This window comes from Crocodylus siamensis, chromosome 2 (assembly GCF_052110815.1).
Source record: "Crocodylus siamensis isolate JL-2025a chromosome 2, ASM5211081v1, whole genome shotgun sequence".
Lineage (NCBI taxonomy): Eukaryota > Metazoa > Chordata > Crocodylia > Crocodylidae > Crocodylus > Crocodylus siamensis.
The window spans coordinates 10,652,703-10,666,341 of NC_143396.1; the positions used below are offsets into that span (position 1 = coordinate 10,652,703).

General features: G+C 57.5%; 1 protein-coding gene across 4 annotated transcripts in view; it reads right to left on the reverse strand.

Moving 5' to 3' along the window:
- The window catches only part of LOC149869869 (shootin-1-like), a 34,306-nt gene that overhangs the window by 14,205 nt on the left and 6,462 nt on the right, over positions 1-13,639 (reverse strand). For all 4 annotated transcript variants that reach the window (XM_090035156.1, XM_090035157.1, XM_090035158.1 and 1 more), the window contains exons 5-15: positions 13,296-13,435; positions 12,973-13,070; positions 12,527-12,608; positions 10,132-10,226; positions 9,486-9,632; positions 6,799-6,952; positions 6,469-6,595; positions 4,136-4,185; positions 2,081-2,193; positions 1,372-1,431; positions 8-185 (exon numbers count right to left, since the gene is read on the reverse strand). In XM_090035156.1, the coding sequence (XP_089891282.1) occupies positions 8-185; positions 1,372-1,431; positions 2,081-2,193; positions 4,136-4,185; positions 6,469-6,595; positions 6,799-6,952; positions 9,486-9,632; positions 10,132-10,226; positions 12,527-12,608; positions 12,973-13,070; positions 13,296-13,435 (1,244 nt within the window). The remainder of the gene's footprint in view (positions 1-7; positions 186-1,371; positions 1,432-2,080; positions 2,194-4,135; positions 4,186-6,468; positions 6,596-6,798; positions 6,953-9,485; positions 9,633-10,131; positions 10,227-12,526; positions 12,609-12,972; positions 13,071-13,295; positions 13,436-13,639) is intronic.

Here is a 13,639-nt window from a genome sequence, read left to right on the forward strand (position 1 = left end):
ACTGCACCTTGCTCCGGACTCTCCTTTCTGCGCTCTGCTGCTGCCTCCGGTGCAGAGCTCTGGGCTGTGGTGGACGAGTCCACCATACGGCGCCGTCTCTGCAGGATGGACTCCAGCTGATTGTCAGAGATCCTCACGCTCTTCTTCCGCCAGCTTGTCTTCCTGCTCGGCTTCTTCATGGTGTCCTGGGGAGAAAAGAGGCAGTGTCCTGCTGAACTCCCGGGAGCACGGGCCCCATGCAACTGGACCCAACCAGCCCATGCATCAGGTGACTATGGAGTTTGACCACCCTAACAGAGGCTGCTGGATCTATCCCTTACAGGAAGCCTCCTCAGCTCCTTAGCAGAGACTTCCACCCCCTGCACAAAAGCAGCAGACATGTGTTGTATATGAATGTTGTAGAGTTAAAGCAAGGCTTTGTAATGCTAACAGTGAGGCCATTTCTTTGTCCTTTTGCCTCCATTTCATAAAAGCAGACACAGCACTTATGAGACGGCTGGGAGGGAAAAGGGGTACAGTGTGAGGGTTACTGTGTGAGGGTTACTGATAAGATATGAAACTAGCTGAATCCAGTCAACAGGGAGTCTCGTCACCAGGAGAACCTTGAAAGTCGGGCATGGTTTGTTTTTGTTAGATAAAGAAACATCTTGAGACAAAATATAGGGGGCATGTAATTCACGAGAGCTAAACTTCGGTGTTCACGCCCACGGTGCCGCTTGATTGGACAGAATAGTGATTTAGATAGATGATAGAGTATTTTTACGAGCACGAGCTAATCATGAACTAACGCTTACGCACTTAGAAAGTATAAAAAAGTATTATAACTAGTAGGCGGGGTCCCTCTCCCAAAGAGGCACCTCGCTCGAGCGAATAAAGATTCTGCATTTGACTTTGGATACTTGCTCTTCATGATCATTGCCACAGCCTAGAGCGAACTGCACATGGCTTTAAGAGCGTAATTTGTAACACATGGTAGCAGTAGTAGGCTGTTATCCAGTCACAAGAGGAAAATAGCACCCATTTAAACTGAGCTACACCCAGGGGCAGCTCCAGGGGGGTACAGTGGTGCAGCTGCATCCCTCCTCATGGATTCCTGCACCACCCCATGGGAGACATAGCCGAGGGGGCTGTGCTGGGCACATCTGAAGCAGGGCACCAACGTGACCGCCATCCTGCTAACCTCCCCTTTGGCTCTGTGCTCCCTGAGATGTCTCTGCCCAGCTACCATGCTGGAGCCGGTCAGGGCAGGATTGGGCTGCCCCCGTGCCCTGCCTCTGGGCAGGAACAAGCCTGCAGGTCCCATGCACCTTCCAAGGTGAGGCCTGTGGATCAAGACCCCATGCACAGCTGCCTCCGGGTGCAACCACTCACCAGGATCCCTTGCAGCTCCATCACAGCGCTCTTGCGCTTGTTGGCGGTCGTGGAGGGATCCTGTTGGGAAACAGAGAAGGGAGGATTTGGTGTTGTCCCCGCAGCCAGAGCATGGATCTATTGCCTGGGACACGGAAACATAGGGTAGCACTGCAGTGGGCTCTCAGGACAGCTGTATTGCCTTGTATTTGGGAGCCAGAGTAGGGTCAGTGCTCCTGGGCACAGCGTGGAGGTGGCAGAGTCGTGCCCTGGCATGCACAGCCCACTGCTGCTCACACACTGGGTCCAGCTGAGAGTGTTTGGGATCCCCCGGCCCTTGCAGTCCTTGCCCGCTCTCCGCTAAGCAGGCAAGTCAGCAAGGGCTGATGGGGACAGATGTGCTCGGATCGGCCCTGCCATCCAGCAGCCCCGGGACATTGAAGCCGGTCCGGGCTCGTTCTGCCCCCACGGCAGGTCTTGGCACGCTGGGGACTGAAGCCTGGAGAGCAGTCGTGGGGGGAAATGGCTCCGCCGGTGCCTGCCTGGGTTTGCACCACGTGAGATGTGGGGTGGCTCGGTCTTGGTGCACAGAGAGCTCACGGCAGAGCTGGTATCTGGGGGCAAGGACTCTTGCCAGGCCCAGGCCGGAGGTACCTTGGTCCAGTATCCTCCAAAGGAAAGGAGGAGGAGGGTAGAGGAGGCTAAGCTACCTGCCTTCCCCACAACATACCTGGGCTACTGCCACCTTATCCCGCCTCGCCGGCCGCAGCACCACCCCAGTCTTGATCCTTGCCATCATTTCCTCCACGGCGCGGGCTTTGACATCATCCATCCTGGGCTCCCCTGCATAGCAAGGGAGAGGGGAGGTCAGGGAGCTGGAAGTTGGCCCCGTCTCCCGTCTCCATGCTCAGTCCTGCTGGGATCAGACTCTAGCTTGGGGACACCAGAGAAACCCAGTTACTCCGGTCCCAGGGGGATGCTGGATGGCCTCGTGCTGGGATCACGCAGGAAAGGAAGCAAGCTTTCATGCGGATGGCAAGGCAGGGCTGATTGCCGCTGGATGCAGGCTGCAAAGGGGCCTGGGAGTTACTTGAGATGGATTCAGAGGGGTGCACTCAGACCCTCCTTTAATTCCTGCTCCACTTACAATTTAAAACCAACTGCTGGGCAGGGGCAGCAGCATTTCTAGCCACGTAGCAGTGAGGGGGTCATTTCTTTGTAGCTTGTTATAATCTATCTGATTTTTCCTTAACTTTCCCATTCCACAAATGTTAACGACTGTGCAGCAAGTCGTCGCTGCTTCTACCACAGTTTACTGTCCCTGGGGGGAACTTGTCCCCACTGGCAACAACATCATCAGCAAACAAATACATGCATAAACAAAGGTTGAGCTCGCACCCTTGCAGTGCTTTCCGGGACCCTTCGAGAGTGTCCTGGCTCAGCTCCTAGCTCACAGCCTTCTTGCTGTCCCTCTGCTCTCTTCGCTGGGAGCTTTTAATTTCCTCTGGGCCAGCCAATTATCCTCATCAGCTGGCTCAGTCCTCCACGGCAGGCCTGTCATCTCACTGCTTGCAGCTGTGTGGCAGCCCTTGAGATGTGCAGCCTGCTACAGACCCTCTCTCCATTTAAATGGTCTGGATGTTCCCCTATTCAAGCTAGACTTTCTTCTTCACTGTTGCCATTAGCCCTTCCTGGTCATGTCGCTCCTATTTCACAGCCTTGCAGGTGGCTTTTAACTCATTCCAGTGAAGTGCTAGTTGTTTTTGGCTTGCATCATGGCCTGAACCATACAGCCCAAGGCCCCCAGTGTATTAGTAAGGCTTCTAGCTTCTTTTAACTGGAGAAAGATAGGTGTTGTTGTAATGATGCACTTCACCATTTGCACCCCCCTTTTCAAAATTCGAGATCATCCACCCATCTTCATGCGCTGGCGCATAGAAGTTGGGGGGAGCCCTGGGGAGGCAGGTTGTCCAAGTCTGATGTTGTAGGGCCCTTTTACCTTCCAGAAACCCACCTTGTAACAACTGCCCTGTTAGGGACAAATGTTTGTAGACCTCAGGTCTAATCTGGTGGGTAATTTCCTGCAACAACCTTGTCCTTCTGGGGTGTGTCTGACCTCAGTGCCTCGAGTCTCTGCTGAGAGCCAAGGATGCACACATGAGCCTGTGGCAGATCTGCGGCCTCTGTTTTAAGCACAAACTCATCTCCCCTCCTTGGTTGTCCAGGAGTGTCCCCAGGTGAAAGCACACTGTCTCCCACATTACTCTGGTTTCCTCTCTGGCTCTTGCACAGTGCCCCTTGCACCTTGCACCTCACAATCTGTAATGGAGTCCTTGCCGTGCCCATGCTACAGATGGGGAAACCGAGGCATGGAGAGACAAGGGTCATGGCCCAGGCCTCACAGGGAGCCCAAGGGCTGGACCACTGAATCACTGGACCACCCTTCAACTCTCCACCCATTCACTAGGTGTGACCAGGCCTGTCATACCCAGTCCACTCACCAGTCACCTGCTGATAACAGGGTCCAAGCCCAAGCCCAACCCCACCCAACTGTGCTCTGTCACTGGTGTGGAGTGGACTTCATCTGATCATGCACCGAGTAACAGATGGAGAGAATACCTGTCCCATCTTCTTATACCCCCTGCTCGATGCCAAGTGGACAGGGCTGGGGGCAGGAGATGGAGAACCCCACAGCCTTGTTCCATCACCAGCCCATAAGAAATGCCTCTTGGGTTGGAGGGGTAATTGGGTGGCTGCTGGGGCAGGAGGAGGGATGGAGGCTTACCGGGCATCTGTTTTCGGACTCCCTTCCTTTGCTTGATCAGCAAGAGGGGACTGAAGAAGACACACAGGCGTGAGCGCATTGCAAGAAATGACCCTCAATCCACCCCACTGTCCTGAATCTGGGGCAGCTCTGCTCCTGAACCCATCCTAGGACACCTCACCTCAAGAGGGGAAGGCCTTTCTGGGTCCCTAGGGCCCCTCCTTTATGAGTTGGTGGCCTTTCAAAAATCCTCCAAAAGACTTATTGCACTAAGCTGAAACCCCAGGGACTCTAGCCATCCGTTCCCATACTCTCCATCCATCCATCCATCCATCCATTCCCATACTTACTATCCATCCATCCATCCATTCCCATACTTACTATCCATCCATCCATCCATCCATCCGTTCGTTCCCATAGTTTCCATCCATCCATCCGTTCCCATACTCTCCATCCATCCATCCATCCATCCATCCATTCCCATACTTACTATCCATCCATCCATCCATCCATTCGTTCGTTCATTCCCATAGTTTCCATCCATCCATCCGTTCCCATACTCTCCATCTATCCCTCCATCCCTCCATCCATTCCCATACTTACTATCCATCTCTCCATCCATCCCTTCCCATACTCTCCATCCATCCAGCTGTTCTCATACTCTCCACCCATCCATCCATCCATCCATCCATTCCCATACTTTCCATCCATCCATCTGCTCCCATACTCACCATCCATCTATCCCCAAACTCACCATTCATCTATCCATCCATCCAGTCCTGACACAGCCCCAGTTCGCACAGTATCTCCCTCTACAGCACAAGTCTGACCTCCATCAGCGCAAGTTGGGTTTAAGCCTAGCAGAGCTTGGATCCTGGGAGATCACAGTCAACTGGCAGGTGGAGACTCTGCCCTGATGGCATCATCTGGCAAAGTGTTTCCCTGTACAGGGGTGACCGTACCACCTACTTCCCTTTCAAAATGTTCCTCTTTGGGAAAGGCTCTGTTCACACCCCTCAGCCATGGGCCCTGGTTTCCAACCTGAGGTGGGCAAAATTGCTCGGACAGGCAGGAAATTTGCCAAAAAGGGGAGTTTTGGAAACACCAAAATGACTAATAAAATTGTATCCAGTTCAACAAAGTGATTCTGTCTGGGGGCAAAAAAGAGGGGCATCTCAGAAAGGAAAAGCTCCAGGGTGAAGTGGCAGGAAATACCATTGAAAAACTGATCAGCATCAAGGGAAAAAGGGCAGTGACAATATAGGTGTTGACAAAGGAAGATGATGGTTGTAAGAAAAGCCCCAAAGCACAAAGGAATATGGCAGGGCTGGTCACAGGACAGACCCTGTCTTGACCCAAAACAAACCAATTAGGGCTTTTCTTTTTTAGTTCAAAGTTTTTGAAAAAATATACATATCAGTTTTGGTTCAATCCCAGTGGACATACCCGGCCCTGGATTCTGCCTTGTCTCCTGATCTATCCCTGACATCTCTGGCCAGACCCCTGCATCCCTGCTCTCCTTCTGCCAGGACCCCACACGCTCATCCCCTCCCTCGCCATACTCACCCCACACACCCCAATGAAGTCTTCATCCCCCTGCTGCTGCCTCTGGGCCAGATCCTGCACCCCTGTGATGCCTCTGAATGAGCCCACAGCTCCACCACCATCACACAGACTCCCCAATGACTCTGTGCCACCCCCCAGACCCACCACAATGCCCCTAAATGCCTGCACCCCCCCCACCCCAGACTGCAGAGAGCCTTAGCTGTTCTGCCTGCAGGCCCCAGAAGCAAAACTGGGCAGACTGGGATTGTCCCTGTCCGGGGCACCACCTTGGGCTCCTTAGGGCTGTCACTGAGCTGAGGCTGAGCAACTTCACACCGCGCAGGTCCACTAGCCCCCACGGCCCGGAGCCAGGGGGCACAGGCAGTAAAGGCTCCGTGATCCTTCAGCCACCCGTAGGGCTTTCCATCCTCTTCCTCAGCCTGTGTGTGCACAGCTAATGCCATGCACGAGCTGGCTCCTATTGCCTGCCTGCAGAGGGTCCTGGCTAGGCGGGTCTTGCCCCTCTGCACAGGCTTAGCCCGATGCTCCATGGGGTCAGGCAGGGATCGCAGCCCACAATCAGGGTGCATTTGCTTTGAGATCTGTATGTGAGGGCTGGTCCTGGAGTTTTTAGGGCAGCTTTGACAGCCCCTGGGGTGGGCTGGATGGCACGATGCCCAAAGCAGGGGCTGGGCTAGCCGTGACCCCTGAGCATCCTGCCAGCCTGGCTGTGCTATAAGTCCAGGATGCTCATAACACCCCCATAGCTCCAGGGTGTCTGTATGGAAAGCACCGAGCGTGTCACTTACTCTGCTGGGGTGGACAGGTCCGGGGGCGGCAAGGGCGGAGGTGGTGGTGGGGGGGGAGCAGGAGCCTCTTGCAGCTCCTTGGGCTCCATCACCGGGGCCCCCGCCAGCTTCTCCTCCAAGCGCTGAACTGAAATGGGATGCTGTTAGGGCCACGCTGGCTCTGCGAGGCCAGGTTTCCACCCAGCTGGGCCTGGGGCTAGCAATCCCCAAGAGTGCTGGGGGTCTCTCCGCAGCCTGGGCCCTCACTGCGGGTACCACTTGGCTGGCCCTGGCTTGGGAGCGGGGATTGCAGGGCCCAGAGCTGGGCCAGGCACTGATGGCGGCACGTACTTTTCTCGGTCAGTGCCGCGTTCCTCTCCTCGGCCTCCTGCAGCTGCTGGTGCAGCCGGTGGGTCTCCTCCTCCGCCCTGGCCAGGGCGGCTTTGGCTGCGTCCAGCTGCTCCTGTTGGGGTCTGATCTTCAGCTGCCCCTCCAGCTCTTGCACCTGCAGGCAGCAAGGGGAGGATGGAGACCATGGGAAGAGGCCATGGGAGACGCACCAGGGAAGGGAGGGCCCTACAGGTCCCTTCCAGCCCCACTTCTCTGAGTCTGGAAGGGAAGCCAGGGGGCCTGCCCTGGGGCACAGACAGCCCTGGATGCATGGGGCAGAGAGGCTGAGGAGCCCCTACTCCCACAAGCAAAATCTCCCAGGATCCCCCCCGCCCCACTCAGCAGCGTCTGGGCCACGATCCCTCTGCCCTGCATGGAGGCTGCGGGTCATAGTTTCATAGCTGGTCGGGTCGGAAGGGACCTGAGCAGATCATCGAGTCCGACCCCCTGCCATGGCAGGAAAGGGCACTGGGGTCAAACGCCCCCAGCAAGGTGTTCGTCTAGCCTCCTCTTAAACACCCCCAGGGTAGGAGCCTGCACCACTTCTCTCGGACGTTGGTTCCAGACCCTAGCCGCCCTGACCGGGAAGTTGCCTCCTGATATCTAACCTAAACCTGCCCTCTGCCAGCTTGTGACCGTTATTCCTGGTCACTCCTGGCGGTGCTCGGGGGAACAGGGACTCCCCCAGTGCCTGCTGGTCCCCCCTGACCAGTTTGTAACAGGCCACTAGATCCCCCCTCGGCCTTCTCTTGTGGAGGCTGAACAGGTTCAGGTCCCGTCGCCTCTCCTCGTAGGGCCTGCCCTGCTGCCCCTGATCATGCGAGTGGCCTCCTCCGGACCCTCTCCATGCTGTCCACATCCCTCCTGAAGTGCGGCGCCCAGAACTGGACGCAGTACTCCCGCTGCGGCCTGACCAGTGCCGCATAGAGGGGGAGGATCACCTCCCTGGACCTGCTCGAGATGCATCTGTGGGTGCAGGACAAGGTGCGGTTGGCCTTCCTGATCGCGTCCCCACACCGCCGGCCCATGTTCATCTTGGCATCAGTAAGGACTCCAAGATCCTTTTCCGCCTCTGCACTGTCAAGAAGGGAGTTCCCCAGCCTGTAGGTATGGTGCCGGTTCTTCCTCCCCAGGTGCAGCACCTTGCACTTGTCTGTGTTGAATCCCATCCTGTTCTCGTCCGCCCACCCCTGTAACCTGTCTAGGTCTGATTGTAGCCTGTTGCATCCTTCCAGTGAGTCCACGTCCCCCCACATCTTAGTGTCATCAGCAAATTTGAACAGGTGCTTTTTACCCCCTCGTCCAAGTCGCTGATGAAGATGTTGAACAGTGCGGGCCCGAGGACCGAGCCCTGGGGGACCCCGCTGCCCACGTCCCTCCAGGTTGAGAAAGACCCGTCCACTACCACCCTCTGGGTGCGGCCCTCCAGCCAGTTGGCGACCCATCTGACTGTGTGGGTGTCTACGCCACAGCCCCCCAGTTTCTTAATGAGAACGGGGTGAGAGACAGTGTCAAACGCCTTCCGGAAGTCCAGGAAGACGATGTCCGCTGCTCCCCCTGCGTCTAATGATCTGGTGATCTGATCGTAAAAGGCCACCAGGTTGGTCTGACAGGACCTGCCACTGATGAACCCGTGTTGGTTGCCCCTAAGCATGCAGTCCCCTGCTGGCCTCTCCTAGATGTGTGCCAGCATAATTTTCTCGAACAGCTTGCCTAGGATCGAGGGAAGACTAACCAGCCTATAGTTTCCCAGGTCCTCCCTCCTCCCTTGTTTGAAGATGGGGACCACGTTGGCCCTCTTCCAGTCCTCTGGCACCATACCAGAGCACCACGAGTGCTTGTAAAGCCGTGCCAGGGGTCCCGCAATGACCTCGGCCAGTTCCTTTAGGACTCTTGGGTGGACATTGTCCGGGCTGGCTGACTTAAACACGTCCAGCCCCTCCAGACGCTCCCTAACTAGTTCCTCGCTAACATGTGGTCCAGGTGTGCCTGCCCCGGGGCCCGAGGGGGGCCCAGCAGGGAGGTGGCTGTCCTGGTCCCTACTTAGGAAGACGGAGGCAAAGAAATCGTTAAACATGTTAGCTTTGCCGTCTGGTGTGACGACCAGATTTCCCATCGCGTCCTGCAGGGGCCCCACATTACCCGGGACCTTACTTTTACCCCCTACGTATTTAAAAAAGGACTTCTTGTTGTCCTTAATCTGGGAAACTAGTCCTAATTCCATCTTTGCCTTGGCCTTCCTAACTACCCCCCTACATCCCCGAGCGACTGCAGTGTAGTCATCCCTGGTGATGACCCCTTGTTTCCATTGGGTGTAAGCCTCCTTTTTAGCAAGGAGACATTCCCAGATGCTTTTGGTGAGCCACGGAGGCTTGTGTGCTCTCCTGCTCCCTTTGATCCTCGTTGGGATTACCTCTCTTTGGGCTTGCAGGATCGTCTCCTTAAGGAGCGACCACTCTCCTTGGACACCCGGCTCCCCTCCCCTCCGGGACCTCAGCGCTTCCCTGACTATCCTCCTTAGCTCATTGAAGTCGCCCTCCTGAAATCTAGGGCCGCTGCCTTACTGCCGGCCTTTGCCACCTTGCGCTGGATGGTGAATCCCAGCAGGCGATGATCGCTGTCGCCCAGGGGGTCAGATGGCTTCTCACCTTCTCCAGATGCTCCTGCTTGGCCTCCTCCACCATCCGCGTCAGGGCAGCCACCTCCTCCAGCGCCTTGAGCAGCTGGGCGCTGGGGCCTGCGCTCTGCATCAGGATCAGGCTCTGCCGGTTGGCTTCCTTCTGCTTCACCAGCATCTGTGCCCCGGGGGTCAGGGAGGGGGTTACTCTCCTGCTGCCCCTGTCACCCTCTGCTTTAGAGCCATTTCCCACCCCCCCAGTCTGCTCCCTGTACCCCCTGGCATCATCGCGGACCCAAGCAGGGAGGAAGGCAGCCCCTGCTGCATCTGGATGCTACTCCTGGAAGATGCTTCTTGTGTCTTGGGACACAAATCTGCTGTGGGCTCTGGGCACAACTAGGAGCATCCCACTTGCTTCAGTTGCTGGATTCTCCTCCTGTGAATGCTGCGGCCAGCCCAGTGCCTCCCTCCTACAACCTTCACCTGCTGCATGGGCACTTGTACACGCTACGAGTCTCCCAGGACAGATTAAGGGCAGGACAGGGACTGGGGGTGCAGGGACCTGCAGGCTGGGACTGCAGACCTCAGCAGGGGTGTGCATGGACCCTGGCTTCCTCCCGCTCTGCTCTCCCCAGTTTCCCCCCATCTTTGCAGCCCCCCAGTCCGCAGGGCCCTACCTGGTGGGCAAAGGTCTCCGCATGCTCCCGTAGGTCCTGTTCCAGCTCCAGCTGCTGCAGTATACTTCCGTAGTCCTGCGTGACCCTCTGGGACACTGCCGGGGGTCAGGGCACAGCTGTCACCCAGGGCTTGGCATGGGCTGAACGCCCCCAGCCCGGTAAGCTGGCAACTTCGAGACTGCCTCGGCTGTGTGCATGGCGCTGCCGGGTCCATATGGTGTGGATGAACCCCCTGCCCACACCCAAGCCCTGGCTCCTGCAACTGGGATCCCACTGGGGTTGGACTGTGAGTGCCCAGTGCCCATCTCTTGGCCCCCAAAGTACCACCAGGTCAGCCTTGGGAGGCCTGGCTGGAATACCCTGCATGCTCATGGACTTGGGGTGACCTTGGAGCACAGTCCTATGGCCCCACATCTCCCACCAGCTGTTTGGGGCACCAGCACTCTGTTTGCAATCCTCTTCGGCTTGAAAGGGGATGCCATGAGGGACGGGACAAGGAGCAATGGTGTCATACTGCACCAAGGCAGATGTGGGCTGGAGACTGTGAAGGGTTTTCTGCCTCTGAGGCGGGGCTGGCATGGGGACAGGCTGCCTGGACATGCTGGGAAATTGTGGGATTATAGGGAAGCCAGACTGGCAAGGCCTTTGGGAAGTCACAGCTAGTCCAGCCTCCTGTTTGAGATGGGATCAGCCCCATCCAAACCATTTCAGACACGTTCGAGTCCTAGACAACGAGGGCTGGAAGGGAGCTCAGGAGGTCACGTCTAGTCCAACCCCTGCTCCAAGCAGGACCAGCCCCAACTCCATCATCCCAGCCAAGGCTTTGTCTACCCGGGTCTTCAACACCTGCAAGGATGGAAACTGCACCACCTCTCTGGGAAGCCCGTTCCAGGGCTTCACCACCCTCCTCGGAGAGATTTTTTCCTAATATCCAACCTCAACTTTCCTTGCTGCAGCTTGAGCCCATTGCTCCTTCTGTCACCTGCCCCCACTGGGATCAGTCCAGCTCCAGCCTCTTTGCAGCCCCCCGGCAGGGAGGTGAAGGCTGCTGTTCAATCCCCCTCGGTCTTCTCTTCTGCAGACTCAATCAGCCCATTTCCCTCAGCCTCTCCTCACCAGTCCTGTCCCCCAGCCCCCCAACCATTTTCATTGCCATTTCTCCAATGTGTCCAAATCCTTTCTGTAGTGGAGGGGCCACAGCTGGACACCAACTGGACACCTGTCCCCTGCTCCCTGCCAGGTCCTTTTCTGCAGAGGTCCTGCCCAGCCTGTCACCCCCAGCCTGCCCCGGTGCATGGGATCGCTCCCTCCTATGTGCAGGACTTTGCACTTGTCCTTGTTGAACCTCATGAGATCTCTTTTGCTCCAATCTTCCAATTTGTCGAGGTCTCTCTGAATCCCAGCCCTACCCTCCAGTGTCTCTACTGCATCCCCCAGCTTGGTGTCATCTGCAAACTTGCTGGGGGTGTGCTGCATCCCATCTTCCAGGTTGCTAGGAAGATGTAGAGCAAATCTGGCCCCAGGACCGCCCCCAGGTCCACTCGACACCAGCTGCCCAGTAGACACCAAACCACTGATTACTATCCTCTAAGCCTGACGACCCAGGCAGTTTTCTTTCCACCTTATGGCCCGTTTGGCCAACCCAGACTTCCTTAGCTGGCTTGAGAGGATGCTGTGGGAGATCATACCAATGCCTTGTCTGATCTAGTCCTACAACTACACAACAACCCTGTCGCACAACTACAGGATCTGTTGCCCGAAGACATCAAAACGCCCAAACCTCCCTCAGGCGGCCGAGGGCTGGCAGTGTCCTGCTGCTGCAATGGTTTTAAAAACGCACTCAAAAGACCCCAGGCCGAGGCTGTGCCCCCACTACAGAGGAAGGCAAAACCCCCCAGGCTGTGCCAAACTGACCAGAGGAAAATCCCTTCCTGCCCCCAGTGCAGCGTTGGTCTGACCCTGAGCAGAGGGGCAAGACCCTCCAGGCAGGACCCCCTGGGTTTGAGCTCCAGCAGCAGTACTGGCAAAATCCCCAGCCCAATTATCACCGTGTGATAATTACTTTGCACATGTAGCCAGTCTAAATTTCTTGCACAATTCACTTGTGCATTGCACCATCTCTGCAACCTGTCACAGGGGCCCTGGAGACGAGGGGCTGGACAGGAGCTCCAGAGGGCACATCTGGGGGTAACACGGCAGGATCAGGCCTCTCCCATTTTACCCCCAAAAGGGAGGGGCTGGGAAAAATACCAAAAAGGAGGAATAACCTCCCACCGAGTGACATTTTCCCCCTCTGTCTGACTGGGGACTCGGGGCGCAGGGGCGCAGCGAGGCTGCGAATACAGCGGCCCGTGAACAGCCTGGTGCCGTCATCGGGGAGGCGCCACTCACTCACTTCTCTTGAGGGTCTTCAGGGCCCGCTGGCTCCTGTCCAGGGCGGCCTGGAGGGACCGCCGCTCCTCGCGTTCCCCTTCGACCTGCCGGCAGGATGCGGCAACTCAGCATCCTCCTCTGCTGCACCCCGCTGCGCTTTCCGGCCCGTGGGCTTGGACAGACCCCAGGTTTCCCATATCCCCCTGCACCTGGGGCTGGGCAGGTCTGGGGGTGGGAATTAGCACCCCTGGGCAGCAAACGTGCCCTGCCATGGCTCTGGGAAGCCCAGAGCAGGCTTGAGGGGTCTATATCAAACCATCCTGGAAGCTATCCTGTGGCTCCTAAAGCCTGGCCAGCAGCTTCCAGGGCCCCCCGCCACCACCAAGGGGTGGAAAACCATCCAAAAGTGGCCGGGGGGAGGGGGGGGACGGGGACCAGCCTCCGTGGCTCCGCGTCCTGCCCAGATACCTGCTCCATGAGCGCTCTGGTCTCCCCTTGCAGCTCCTGAACTTGGAGACTCAGCTCCTTCTTCTCCCCCAGCAGCGTGGAAATCTTCTCCTGCAGCTCTGCAGCCAGGGGAGAGGCAGGTAGAAGCACAGCTGGGAGCAGACCCCAGGTGTCCTGAGCCCTGCCAGGGTCCAAACCCTGGGTCCAGAGCCTGGCACAGTCCCCCCCGCCCCCGGCTCTGGAGCCCGCCCGGAGCGCCGTGCTGCGGGAGCCTTGACGAGCTGATCGCCGACGGCTGCATCCAGCCCTGGGGTGGATGTAGGGGGTGGGGGGCACGGCCTCACCTCGCAGCTGCTGCAGGGGCTCAGGGCTGGCCTCCGGCAGGGACTCCACTTTGCTGACCATATCCAGCTGGTCTCCAGGGAGCTGGTCCAGCATGGGCATCAGTGCCATGCTGATGCGCTTCAGCTGCTTGTTCTCCTGGCTCACCTGCAGGTCGAGGCGGGAGGAGAGCACGGCCTGGAGCCCTGAGTGCTGACCGGCACAGGGGACCCTCATCCACCCCACCCATGGGCACGGGAAGACCCCAGCCCTCTGGCCCGTCCCCCCACATCCCACGAGGCCAGCACGCTCACAGCCCCCAGCACCTTGCAATGCAGCAATTGCATCGAGTTCCTCGTGCATAATT